Source organism: Pipistrellus kuhlii, unplaced genomic scaffold (assembly GCF_014108245.1).
Source record: "Pipistrellus kuhlii isolate mPipKuh1 unplaced genomic scaffold, mPipKuh1.p scaffold_m20_p_13, whole genome shotgun sequence".
NCBI lineage: Eukaryota > Metazoa > Chordata > Mammalia > Chiroptera > Vespertilionidae > Pipistrellus > Pipistrellus kuhlii.
In genome coordinates, this window is record NW_023425438.1 from 17,537,165 (window position 1) to 17,551,219 (window position 14,055).

Here is a 14,055-nt window from a genome sequence, read left to right on the forward strand (position 1 = left end):
GTTACTATTTTAAAAATGAAATAGATTTATTAAATTTTATAGATTAAAAAAATAAACACACCTTGTAAAAATATAAGCACTGCACAAAAGTATAAAGAGGAAATTCATCTCCTGAAATCCCATGTCTTTAATTTAAAGCAGTGATTATTCGTGTGTCAAGAATAACGCGTGCCTCACATTCCTCTTACCTGCTCCCATGCATGGGGAAGGCCGCCTGCTCAGCACCTGGCTCTCCTTTGAGAGCTCTAAGCCTGACTGCCAAACTGGCTTCCTTCCTCTCTACCTGACCTCTTTGCCTTTTTTCTTGATAAAATGAATGGGATAGGAATTTATTTTTATTTTTTTTACTTATGAAAGTGAATAATGTTTGCCTGGGTGATATGACTCAGTAGTTGCCTGCCAATCCATGAATCAAGAGATCCCTGGTTAAATTCCTCCTGCAAAGCAGGAGGGAAATGAGGTTATCATAGCATTGTAATAGAAAAATTGGAAAAAACCTAAAAGTACATCAGCAAGCAGTAATACTTAAAATGGAATATTATTTTACAACAATTAAAATGAATGAATTAGAGCCATATGTAACAGAGAGAGAAATCTCAAAAATAATGTTGAGCTTGGCCAGAGTGGCTCAGTTGGTTGAGCGTCATCCAGTGTACCAAAAGGTTGCCAGTTTGATTCCTGGTCAGGACATATACCTGGGTTGTAGGTTTGATCCCTTTTGGGGAGGGTAGCGAGGGCAGCCAATTAATGTTTTTCTCTCCCATCAGTGTCTCCCTCTATTTCTCCCTCATCCTATTGGTGGGAGTATGAGTTGGTATAGCTGCTTTGGTAAACTGCTATCATCTAACCAGAAGGCCCATATAGATGGCATAGAGATCACTATCCAAACTGGAAACAAATATCCAGCATCAGTAGAGTGGCGTGAGGAGGGGGAGCATCATGCAGAGGATGTGCCACAGCAAGGAGAGTGCATGAACACAGCTACAGCTAGCAGCATGTATGAATCCACAAACATAACTTTGAACAAAAAAAGATGGACACAAAGAGAGTACATAATAATATTTAGTTCTATTTAAGTTCCCAAATGAGTAAATTGAACCTGTAGTGTAGTGTTAGAATCCAGGACCGTGGTTCTTTTGGAGGAAGAGGGAGAGAGGGAGTAGTGTAGGGTGCTGTCATCTTCAGTTTATTGACCATGGATATTGGTAATGTGGATGCATTCACTTTGCCATAACTTTATAGCTGTACTATGTGTACTTTTTTGTTCACGTGTTATATTTTAATTACAACATTTTAAAACCTTTTTCTCAGCTAACATGTTTAAAAGAGAGATAGACAAGGAGCAAGTCATTGTCGTTTCATTTTTTAAAGTGAGGGTTCATTACATGTGGGAAGTCTTTCTAAATCATATGATAATCAGGTGGTAATTCTTTAAAATGGAAATATATATTGAGGCCTCATAAGAAGAGGTTGACTATATTTCAAGGAAAAATGTTACTGGCATTTCACAAGTTGGGCTAAAAAAGGGGGGGTCAGAAATTGCTTTGCAGTAATAGTTGAATTCTAGCTAATTCACTTCTCGTTTTTTAGCACATTTGAATGCCAAATTGTTTACTCTGTGGCGTTTCAAAATAGATCTTTCCCTCCTTTATGCCTCACAACCTACTTCTTCTTAATTTAATGATAATGACTCATATATGGTAAATTGGCTTGTCAATTCTTAAATTTTATAGAAAATGCTATTTTTATTTGGTACTTGATTTTCAAACATCCAAAAACTTGATTTTTCATTCACTACCAGAATGTGTCTCGTTAACTATAAAAAAATTAACAGTGTCTTGATTTTCTCTCTTTGTTTTTGTGATTTATTTAGTGCTGTTGGGACATTCGCTCGAGCCCTTGATTGCAGCAGTTCTGTACGGCAGCCGAGTCTGCACATGAGCGCAGCTGCAGCTTCTCGAGACATCACCCTGGTAGGCTGCTCTTTGAAATCTTGGGGTTCTCTCTTCGGCTACTTGTTTAATTTTAAAGCCAGAATAGCAGTGTGGTAGACATAAGAGCATATCTTGGCTATTGTGTTCCTTCTAGGCCAGCGTTTTTCAACCGCTGTTCCGCGGCACACTAGTGTGTGCCGCGAGATGTTGCCTGGTGTGCCATAGGTGCAGACAAGACAAGAATTTTATAATTTTTCACTATTTTACTTAATATTTCATAATAAAGTAATTATAAAATACTTTCTTTGTGTTTATTTGATTCCTATTCAAGAGAATTACTTTATATATAGTCAATATAGGCACAGAGTTAAATTTTTTAACATTTTCTAATGGTGGTGTGCCTCGTGATTTTTTTCATGAAACAAGTGCGCCTTTGCCCAAAAAAGGTTGAAAAACACTGTTCTAGGCAGGTACTTTCAGATCCTCCAGTGTTTTCATCTCTTTTGTTTTCTTTAGTATTTAGCAGTCTGGAGGTCACTTTTCTATTATATCTAATATCCTAAATTATTACTGTAATTGTTATTTATTTATTTATTTATTATTTGTTTTAGCAGAAGTATACTCAGAGGCTCAAGAAATTCTCTTTTGGTCCGTTTATACAACTGGTTTCAGAGATAGGATTTGGATTTCTTTCTTGATTCCTTCTGAGGAGTTCTCACTACCAGATTAGTCTTATGTTTCATTCTCTCTAAAATGGCTTGGATTGAAATATTATTATTGTTATCTATCTTGGATTAGGCAGCACTGAAGAAGATCTACAACATTTAAATGCCTTCTTGGTTTCCTGCTCTACCTACTCTAAATTCAGCTTTACTTGGACTCTTTCTATATGTTGTTCTTGTGTTGAAATTATGTTTTTTGGTGCCATGAAGTGGACATCTTTGAGAAATTTCAAAAGATGCATTGGTCTGCATCTTTAATACCGTTTGCCCAGCAGTGTCAGGCCTTCCACTTTGATGTTAAAATATAAGATCCTGAGGGATTTCTAGAAAAATGAGTGGGGCTGGTTAAAAATTGATTATTAATATGTTGATGACATGAGTTTTGCTGATTATTTTCCAAAAAGAACATGTGAAAGGCTAAGTTGTTTTTTGTGCTTTTAAATGAAAATTGATTTATCACTCAGCTGAATTTGGAGAGTCAGGTTCTTTCTTTTCTTTCAGTGTTTGCAGGCGGGTAAGAGGTGAGGTAGTACCTTTCTCCATCAGGTGACCAGACCATGCACCTGAAGACCTCCCAGTGCAGAGAGGGCAGGTTGGGGAACTGCAAGAACCTGGGTGGCCTGTCAGGTGGTTTTCTTGTGGCTTTTCCTGTGAGGACTGCAACTGAGCTCTCAGCTCTCCTAACCTGACACATCCATTTATCCAAGGCAGTCAATGTATGCCACTTGTCAAATCGCCAGTAATTTTTTAGGAGCAGGTACTTAATCTATCAGCAGATTGCAAGGTCTAACTTCCTCATAGCTAGACTGTGAATTTCAAACACTGCTAGTCTAAGGCATATAATAATACTTATAATTATTAGAGTGTTGAAGCCATGGAGGCTTCATAGATTTCACCTACGTTTCATTAAAAAGTAAAGGGAAAAATAAAGAAAAGAAAGGAAAATGTACTTTGTACAATATGCAAAGGAAAAAATCATCAGTTTACAACAATAACTACATTGACCTTTCCTCTGCCCCTTTGAGGAAACAGAATTCCTTAGAACAAAGTAAACCTTAAGGTGGGTAGTAAGTAGTAGTTGGTGGATGCCCTAGCCTGTTACTTCCTGTTTGTTGTCTACACCCACGTGGCTGGGGGGCGGAGGGCCATGGACATTGTCAGGGAGGTATGGCGGCTGCAAAGCCTCAGCCTCAGAGAACAGGCGATTGTGTAGGTACTGGATTTCTCTTTTGCCTGGACTCTGAAGACTAAACCATTTGGAAGGTAGGATCCTAGAAAAAGAATTTTTTAAGTTGTTTGAGGCTTTAGAAGTCGTCTAGGATAGACTGTGTTAGAGATAATGGCCAGGTAACATATAAAGATTCACATTTAATTAGTGACAGAATCAGGACTAGAAACTTAGGTCTCCCAGTGCTAAGTCTGATTCCGGGAAAGGTCAGGATGTGTTGATTTAGTAGGGAGGAAATTTTATCCTGAAACTTCTCTAATTCCAATATTATGTGTGATCTTTTAAAAATGCAACTTTGGTTTTGCTGTCTCCCATCTTATATCCTTTCAGTGGCTTTTGATTGCATTTAGGGTAAAAAACCAAAAACAATCACCAGTCAACAAGACTAGGGGATTTTCGTGTGGCCTCTTTCTCCAGTCCCACGCCCACACTTTCCTCTGTGTCCTTCCGGCTCTAGCCAGGCTGTATCCTTGCTTTGGTTCCATGGTTTGCCTCCCTTTGCATGTCCCGTTCTCTTTACCTGAATACTCTCATAGCCCCACCTAGGTAACTCTCAGTCTTGTTTCAAATCTTGTCTAATCCATCAGTCTGGGGCAGGCTTCTTTGTGATGTGCTCATGCAGAGACCAGCTATGTTCCTCCATGTTAGTGTTTATGCTTAAACACTCATTTTTGTATTATCTGCTTAATGTCTGTTTTCTCCTTCCTATTCCCGACATGTCACCTTGTAATATTCATTAATGTATGACTGTATCTGTTTTTCCTCATTGTTGAATCCCTAGCAACAAACATTTTCCCTGGCATATATTAGTACACTGGTGTTCAGTAAATATTTGAGAATGAATAACTTAATTTCTATTTCTGGGACAGATTTTTAAAAAATAGATCATTGGAGCCGAAACCGGTTTGGCTCAGTGGATAGAACATTGGCCTGCAGACTGAAGGGTCCTGGGTTCGATTCCTGTCAAGGGCATGTACCTTGGTTGCAGGCACATCCCCAGTAGGGGTTGTGCAAGAGGCAGCTGATCGATGATTCTCTCTCATTGATGCTTCTAACTCTCTATCCCTCTCTCTTCCTTTCTGTAAAAAATCAAATATATATATATATATATATATATATATATATTTGATTAATATATTGATATATATATATTTGATTAATATATATATTTGATTAATATATATATATATATATTAAAAAATAGGTCATTGGAGTATATTATTTCTATTCCATTATTGTAATCTTTTACTGAGTGCATCTCATCACTAAGATGATATAGATTTGAATTCTAATATTGTATCATCAGAATCAGAACTATACTGATAATCTGAAGACCAGGAGTCATACAGAGATTTAAGTACAAACTTGATTTAAAATTATAGTAAAATATATACAACATACCAATAAAATTTATCATTTAACCATTTGTAAATATACTGTGCTCTGGCATTAAGTAGCCACATTGATGTACAACCAGCCATCAGCACCAACCATCTACAGAACTTTTCATCAGCTGAAACTCTGTACACATTAAATAGTAACTCCCCATTGCCTGTTCCCTAGCCCTTGGCAACCATAATTTTACTTCCTGTCTCTGAATTTGGCTATTGTAGATACCTCATATAAGTGGGACCATACGCTATTTGCCCTTTCATGACTTGCTTATTTCACTTAGCTAATGTCATTTAGTTAAGTTTCATCCATTTTGTAGTACCTAGTGTCAGCATTTCTTTCCTTTTTAAGGCTAAATAATAATATTGCATTGTGTGTGTGCATCGCATTTTGTTTATCCATTCACCCATCAACAAAAACTTGGATTGCTTATACCTTTGGCTATTGTGAATAATGGTCTGACTTATGCAAATGGATACAGTTTTATGATTCTATGGTTTTCCTCCCCTGGAACTGTAGCTTATGATCCATATAGTCTTTATGCAAGTGACTTAACCTCCCTGTGTCTGTTTCATCATTTGCAGTGGAAATAATAATACAACCTACCCACCCTGTGTCAGAGATTATGTCTGACAAGAAGAGGTATTATAGCCATACCTCTGTAAGTTGCTAGTAAGTGTGTCCAAGCTTATAGAACTTGCTGGAACTGTAGTAGCTCTCCAGAACATGCCTTAGGCTGATTTTCCTGGGCCTGGGTTCCCTGAGGGGCATAGAACTCTCTGACATTGGCTGTCCAGGCTAGATGGAAGATATCTGATTTATAGCTGTGTCACAAATCTTTTTGAGCTTCCATCAACATTCCAGAAGAAATTAGAACCAACAGTTTATACTCTTCACTTAAGGTAGTATTCATAAACACTGGGCTTTTATGCCTCTTGAAAGCCCATTTCAGGCCCCGTCCTCACTGGGAGAGAAAGCAGGCGATGTCTCAGTGTCCTGAACAAGACCTTTGGCATCCTTTCTCCAGCCTCCAGAAGGGTCTGTCTCTGAGTTACTATGCAGCATCAGCTTAAGGATTAAATGAGATAATTCTTGTAAATAATTTAGAACAGTGTCTGGTACCATGTAAGAGCTCAATAAATATTAGTTATTATTGTTGAGATGATGATGATGATGACGACGACAATGATGCACAATCTTTGTTGAGTCTCCTTTACTTCTGATTTTGTAGCATTATAAGGGACTTTGTGATGCCATTTTTACTGTCATTGTAGTACATTATCATATTTGAATATGGTCATTAGGCCATGATTAACCACACTTTTTTATGATTGTTACAAGAATATCACTCTATAATTTCTCCTTACAACAAGGTATAATTTTTATAGTAAAAACTTCCCATCAAGAAAAACTTAGTAAAAAGAGGAAGTTGATTTAACAAATAATAATTTTAGTCATCAGATATTAACCTTTATAAAAATGATAGCCATCAATCTTGTGCATAATTCTCTTTATTTGTGAGTCCTATTCAAATCATATTTTTCACTTAGGACCTTGAGGATACTGGAGATTTGAAGAGAGCTTGAAAATCACAGTCATCACATTATTTAAAGAAACTGTACTCAGCAGAATATATAAATCTTTTGGTTAACATTTTAGGCATTAACTTACTAGTACACCAGAAATCTAGTCTTCAATATGATTACAAAATTGATAAAATGAGAATTCATATAATTTTTTAAAAAGTCATTTTGCTTATGAGTACCATCTCATAAGCAAAGCTGTATAATTAGAACTAATGGACTATCATTGCAGTAAAAATATGCAACTTGAAATTCTTCTTCTAAATACTTCATTAAGGCAGTAATATTCTATATAATGCACACTTCTTTTTTCTGATTATCACTAAAATGATACTAAATGAGCTTAGAAATACTGCAAATTGTCCTCAGAGAATTGTTTGTGTGTGTTAAGGTATATTTATCCATCTTTTTCTTTCAAATTTAAACTTAAATTATTTTTTCTTTTTGGTATATGTAGCCTTTCACTCTACTTTTTCTCCCATGAATTTAAGAAGCATCAGAAAAATCACTGTAGATCTGAGCTGTGGAGAAATATAATGAAAATTATTTTAAGTTTTTTTGCCTAGGCTTAGTGGCTAAGAGATGTGGATTTATAAGTATGAGTAAGTGAAGGTGTGGGTTTATAGTTTTTAAAATAAATCTTTGTATTTTAGGATAACATAAAAGTAGTACTGAGATTTCCTATATTTCCTTCACCCAGCTCGCTCTCCCTCTCCCTCTCTCTCTCTCTCTCTCTCTCTCTCTCTCTCTCTCTCTCTCACACACACACACACACACACACACACACACACACACACAGAGGATTTGTGCATTGGTGGGGGACATGGCCTGGTTCGATTACCCATCAGTGCACATGCCAAGGTTGTGGGCTCAACCCCCAGTGTATGACATGCAAGATGTAGCAGATCAGTTATTCTCTCTCATCACTGATGTTTCTGTCTCTCTCTCCCTTCCCCCTCCTCTCTGAAATCAATAAAATAAACAAACAAATAAATAAATGTTGATAAATTTGAAACTTAGGAAAAATCTCCTAGACTGACATATCTGACCAAACTGATCTTAAGTTGGATAAAATCTTATTTTAATTACAACCACAACCCAAATTGAGGAACATTCAATAATAATAATAATAATAACAACAACAACAACAACAATAGTTATAATGGCCTGTACTTTTCAAAATGTCACAATTATGGAAGACAGAAAGAACAAGGAACTGTTCCTTCAGAATTGAAGTAAATTGAAGAGATATGACTACTAAGTGCAATAAATGATTCTCAAGTAGACCTTAAACCAGAAAAAAAAAATATTTCTTTTGTTTTAAAGGACATTTCTGAGACAACTAGCAAACCAGACTAAAGCCTTTAGATTACATAATGGTACTATAGCAATATTCATTTCCTGAATCTGACTATTGTACTGTGGTTATAGTATTTATAATCTTAAATATTAAGTAGACTAATAAAATTAGTGGGTTAAAAATTGGTCTTAAAAGTCTGGAATAAGCACACCAGAGTAAACCCAGAGAAATATAAAACAAAGAAAATAGTAAAGAACAAAAATAAATAGACACACAATACAGAAAATCAAAATCAACTGGTTGACTATTCTGTGTATCAGTTAGCCGTCATCAAAATAACGTTACATGATACAGATTGGGTTCCTGGGAAACAGACCTTGAGATGGAGATTTGCATGCTGGAAATTTATTAGGGAGGACCCCTGGGTAAGTACTTGGAGGACTGAATAGAGGGAGAAGGTGGACTCTATGGTGCAATGTGAAGGAAGGCCTCAGCTGACTCCATAGGTTGCTCTGAAGAGTTGTCCCAAGTCACTGTGGAGGTCTAGGCCTTGACATTCCTGAATCACTGGTTGCAGGCTGTCCTAAGAAGAGAGCATGGCCTTGGGTGATGAATCTTTCTTAAATTGAGATCATTTCAAAGAGGACCAACAGCTGAGGACTATCTGTTCACAGCACTTCTAGCACTGGCTAAGTAAGTTCTTTATGTTTAAAGGGAAAAACACAGTATCCATTAAACTGCCCAGAATTTCAGTGGCTTACAACAACAAGCATTGATTTTTTGGTACATTCTTTGTCTAGGATTCGGCTGAACTAGACTGGGCTGATATAGGCATCAAGCTACAGGTTGTGAACAGATCTCCTTCATGGGTCTTCTTCTGTTGACCAAAGTCAGTAGCACAAGAGGGCCAGTCCAAATGTAAAAACACATTCAGGGCTCAGTTGAGTCACATGTCTAAGCATCCTGTTGGCCAGTCAAGTCACATGTCCAGGTCCAACTTCAATGGAGTAGAAGAATACCCTCCAGTGGAGGTCCAGGGGAGGAAGCGAATATTTGCTAAAGAATAACCCAGTCTACCATAGTGTGATTCTGCTTAATGAACACAAGATGAGAATTTCACTGCCAGGATTTAATTGTCAGTCCTTCTCTTAAAATATTTCTATTTGTCATCTCCATCTGTTATGAATGAGATGAAATGTGACAACACCTTCAGTGCTATTAGGCAAAGAAAACAGCTTGTTCTTATGATCTTTAAAATTTATATTTGAATGGATCTTGTATGTTATTTGTATAGCTATTGAAAAGATGGCAACTTTGTATTTATCTGGAGGGAAGACTCAGTTTTTTTTTAATGTTTAGTTTTTAAGTTCTCTTATTTTAAACTAAGCTATATATAAAGTGTATTAAATATCGTATATTTTAGGTACACAGCTTATACATTTTTACGTATATATACATGTAACCACCAGGTGTAGATTAAAAAACAACAACACCATCCTGAATCCCCAAAAGGTTTCTCTCGCCCCTCTCCTATCAGTGTCCCCCACTTCCCTTTTGAAGTAATAACTGTCATACTTACCTCACTATCAGTTAATTGTTACTTTTCTCAAAGTCCATATAAATGGAATCAGCCAGTATGTTCTCTAGCATGTATGTCTAGCTTTTTGTTATCTTACTGATAAACCATAGTCATTGATTATATGTCAAACTCCTATGTCTTTTTTTTTTTTAGCTTACTTCTGTGAATCTTTACTACTGGGCTTTGTCTCTCCTATTATAGAAAGTGTCTTTCGTGTTTTACGAATACATTTTCAGTGTAAGATTAGGCAATAAAAATCCATTTAAAAAAATGCTATGCTGGAGGAGGTCAATGGGAAAAAAGGGGGACACTTATAATACTTTCAACAATAAAGATAAATTTTAAAAAAGAAACTGTTATCTGTGCCAGAAAGATGGAGTTAATAATAGGAACTCCAAGCAAATAATATGATCTGCTTTCCTTTGTGAAATTAGTTATCGATTTCAATAGAATTGTTCCCTAGGAATTCCACAGTGCATGTGCCTGATGGGAATGTACATATTTATTTTGTACATATACTGATTATTATTGCACTCTCTTCTAAGCTGTGGAATAAATGTGGGCTTTGGAGGTTTCATAGCTCCTGGTGAGCTTTGAATGGGTGAGTCTGCCCCATTCTTTCCATTTGAGTTGTGGCACAATACAGGAGCTAGTCTTCCAAAAGCAAATGCTAACTTCACAGTTTAGTAACACAAACACTCTTATCAATTGAGATTTTGGTAATAACTACTTAGAAAGGTTGAGAAAGTACTTTGGTTCTTTGGAGTCTTATTAGGTAATAGCTCATTATCAGTTTTAAAAGTGACTATAAGAAGAGCATTTTCATTCATCTAATGTGAACAAAAGACAGAAAATCCATTTATGCTTTGAGTGGTTGGTATAATATCAGTTGAGAAAAACTCATTTAATTCTGTCATTTCTGGTTTCATAGCACTCGTTAATTATAAAAATTACTTCTACCTCCTAAGGAATCTCAGCAACATTATTAATTTGTATAATTATTGATTTTGAGTACCATTTAATCTTTTTTAGTTTTGTTATTCATTATAAATACTGGAGGCCCGGTGCACAAAATTCATGCACTTGGGGTGGGAGGGAGGGTCCTTCAGCTCGGCTTGTGCCCTCTCACAGTCTGGGAGCCATAAATGATTATTTTAAAAACTCCTAATAATAAAAGGCTAATATGCAAATCAAAGAGAAAAGGAGAGAGAGAAAGAGAAACATCAATGATGAGACAGAGTCAGCATTGTCTGCTTCCTGCACTTCCCCGTCTGGGGATTGAGCCTGAAATCTAGGCATGTGCCCTGAAGGGGAATTGAACCATGGACACTCAACCACTGGCCAGGCTATCTTTCTTTTTCTTTCTTTGCAGTTGTGAATGGGATTGTTTTTAAAGTTCTCTTTCTGATTATTCTTTATCTATATAATCTATATAATAAAGAGATAATATGCAAATAATCCGTTATGGCGTCACAGTAATGACCGTTCAACAGGCTGCTCGAGCAGTAGGCATACTTGCATGAGGCTCGCTTCCCTGCCCCTGGCCATGGGCCGGGGAAGTGAGGCTGCGTCCCCTGCCTGGCGCCAGAGTCCTCTTTTTCTCCCAGGTGCAAGCACCCAACAAACCCCCCATGACACCATGCCCTGCCCAAGAGCACTCTGCCCGGGGACGCCACTAACCCCCAACCCCTGCAGTGGGGGGGGGGGGGGGAGGGCAGAGCGAGGGGCAGCACCCACATGGCAGGAAGCCGGTTCTAGGGTCATGGTCAGCAGACATCAACCAGGGGGGTATGAGCATCAGGGGTGACCCCCGAGAGAGTGTGGACCCAATATAAAGGAAGGGCCCCGGGCACGACAGGGAGTGGATGTCGAGTTAAGGACAAACAACATGGGAATCCCATGGCCTCAGACGCACAGGGCCTCCTCCGGCCATGCAGGATGGCCATGGGGAAAAAATAAAAAACCACCACGTTTTTCAAATCTTAAAAGTTTTGAAGTTTTGGAACCTAGTTTATTCTCTCCTCTTAGGAGGAAAATGTTACACCCAAGGTACTTTTGCAAAAAGCCAGTTATATCATTGTAAACTATATTTTCTCCTTTCAAATTACTCTTCAAATCACTCTTCCTTGAAATATATATCTCTTAAAAATCTCAACCAAGTTAACTCTTAACATGGATAAGTTTTGTTTGTTTTTTTTGGTTTGTTTTATATAGATTTGTAATTTTGTTTTGTCTTACTATCATTCATTCTCAGTTCCATTTATTTCTTTCTATTTCTCCTTTCTTAGTCCATCATTTTCTTAATCCAGTCTGAGAATTTTTTTTCTCACTCTCTGACATATGATTTCCACCCCCCTTGATATATATATATTTTTATTGATTTCAGAGAGAGATAGAAACATCAATGATGAAAGAGAATCATTGATCATCTGCCTCCTGCACTTCACACACTGGGGACAGAACCTGCATGCTGGGCAGGTTCTGAAATGGTTCAAACCGTGACCTCCTGGTTCATACATAGATGCTCAACCACTGAGCCGTGCTGGCTGGGCAACATGATCTATTTTTTTAGGATCTTCTTCAGGAAGGCTGTGCCAGCCTTGTATAGTAGCTGAAGTGACTTTGGCATTTTTAACAGAAAGGATGATAAAACATACAGGACTTCCAATTTAATGCCTGGAGGTCCTGGATATCCATATTTAGGTTGCTATATCAATTGAATTTATTTTTTTTTAAAAAAGGCACAAATCAACATTTTCTTAAAGCAGTAAATGATATTTTATTTTTAAAAAATATATATTTTATTGATTTTGTACAGAGAGGAAGGGAGAGAGATAGAGAGTTAGAAACATCGATGAGAGAGAGTCATCGATCAGCTGCCTCTTGCACACCCCCTACTGGGGATGTGCCCGCAACCAAGGTACATGCCCTTGACCGGAATCGAACCCAGGACCCTTCAGTCCCCAAGCTGACACTCTATCCAATGAGCCAAACCAGTCTCGGCAGTAAATGATATTTTAAATAATTGTTTAGTAATCTGTTGTTCAATTTTTTCTTAATTTTGTGAGAAAATACTACCTCAGTATATGTTGTTAATTAAGTACATTATGTACTTTAGTATCTGTTCTTAAATAATCTAGGAGGTTTGCATTTATGCCTGATCTTTTCTCTCCATTTTGTTTGTTCTTTAGTTTCATGCTATGGATACATTATATAGACACAGCTATGACTTGAGCAGTGCAATAAGTGTGTTAGTGCCACTTGGAGGACCTGTTCTATGCAGAGATGAAATGGAAGAATGGTCAGCCTCGGAAGCTACTTTGTTTGAAGAGGCACTGGAAAAATATGGCAAAGACTTCAATGATATACGTCAAGACTTTGTAAGTAGAAAATTGTGAATGATATAAAATGTTGAAGTTGGGGATATTTTATTTGTTTTAGAAATCTGTGACTCAGTAATTTTTATCTGCTCAACATAGAATGAAGGCCAGTATTATAAAGGGAGAAATTGACATTTATTCTGGGAAGTAATTGTGAATAAGACCCAGGAGTCCTTGCTGTAAACCTTGGCAGTATGAATTCATCCTCTTCACCTTTCTGAGGTCTAAGATTAAAATATGGACTGATTGTCTAACCATTTGCACTAAATATATCTAAGTCCTGCCTCTGAAGCTTGTTGCCCTCCTTTAGACCTTCAGTGATTTTTCTAGTTGTCTGACTAATTGTTGAGCCTAAAATTTTGGTGTGGACCTTTAATGTGGAAACAACCTATAAAGCAGAATAGGAGAATTTGCTTGATAGGCTTTCTATCTTTGACTCCTTTTAACGATATGCAGTATCTAATTTGCCCTTTAAATATTAGTCATTTTCTCTATTATGTAGTTCCTTTTGTCTTTGTGGAATTGCTTTAATTAAGTTTATAGTCTCTTCGAAATGGAGAAATTTCCATTTGAGAAGTCTATAAATAGATTTCTATGGCAGCCATTCTTTATAAAAATTATGAAAATAGAATCTTTATAGACTATGAAGTATTTAATGCGAGTTAATATCCTGCCTTTTATGTCGTTGAGTTTTTGTTTGAATTATTCCTTAAGAAAAATTATTACTATCGATATGGATACATTAAATTCCAAACATGATAATTAAAGCTGTTAATGTCACTAACATCTGTTTTTCTGGCAAAACTTCATTCATAGCCAGATTGTTATATGTCATGATTTCAGTTTATAGGAGGTGCAGGTGAGGATTTAAAATGCATTGGTGACATTTAGCTTCAGTTGGTCAGTATAACGCACCAGTGTGATGTTATTTATTTAT

The 14,055-nt window shown here is 36.9% G+C and overlaps 1 protein-coding gene across 9 annotated transcripts in view; it reads left to right on the top strand.

The window, feature by feature from the left end:
- The window catches only part of MTA3 (metastasis associated 1 family member 3), a 111,159-nt gene that overhangs the window by 53,483 nt on the left and 43,621 nt on the right, over positions 1–14,055 (top strand). For all 9 annotated transcript variants that reach the window (XR_004987403.2, XR_004987404.2, XM_036435147.2 and 6 more), the window contains exons 8-9: positions 1,874–1,973; positions 12,930–13,118. Coding sequence is in view for 7 of the 9 variants with exons in the window: in XM_036435147.2 (XP_036291040.1) it covers positions 1,874–1,973; positions 12,930–13,118 (289 nt within the window). In the remaining 2 variants the exon portion in view is untranslated. The remainder of the gene's footprint in view (positions 1–1,873; positions 1,974–12,929; positions 13,119–14,055) is intronic.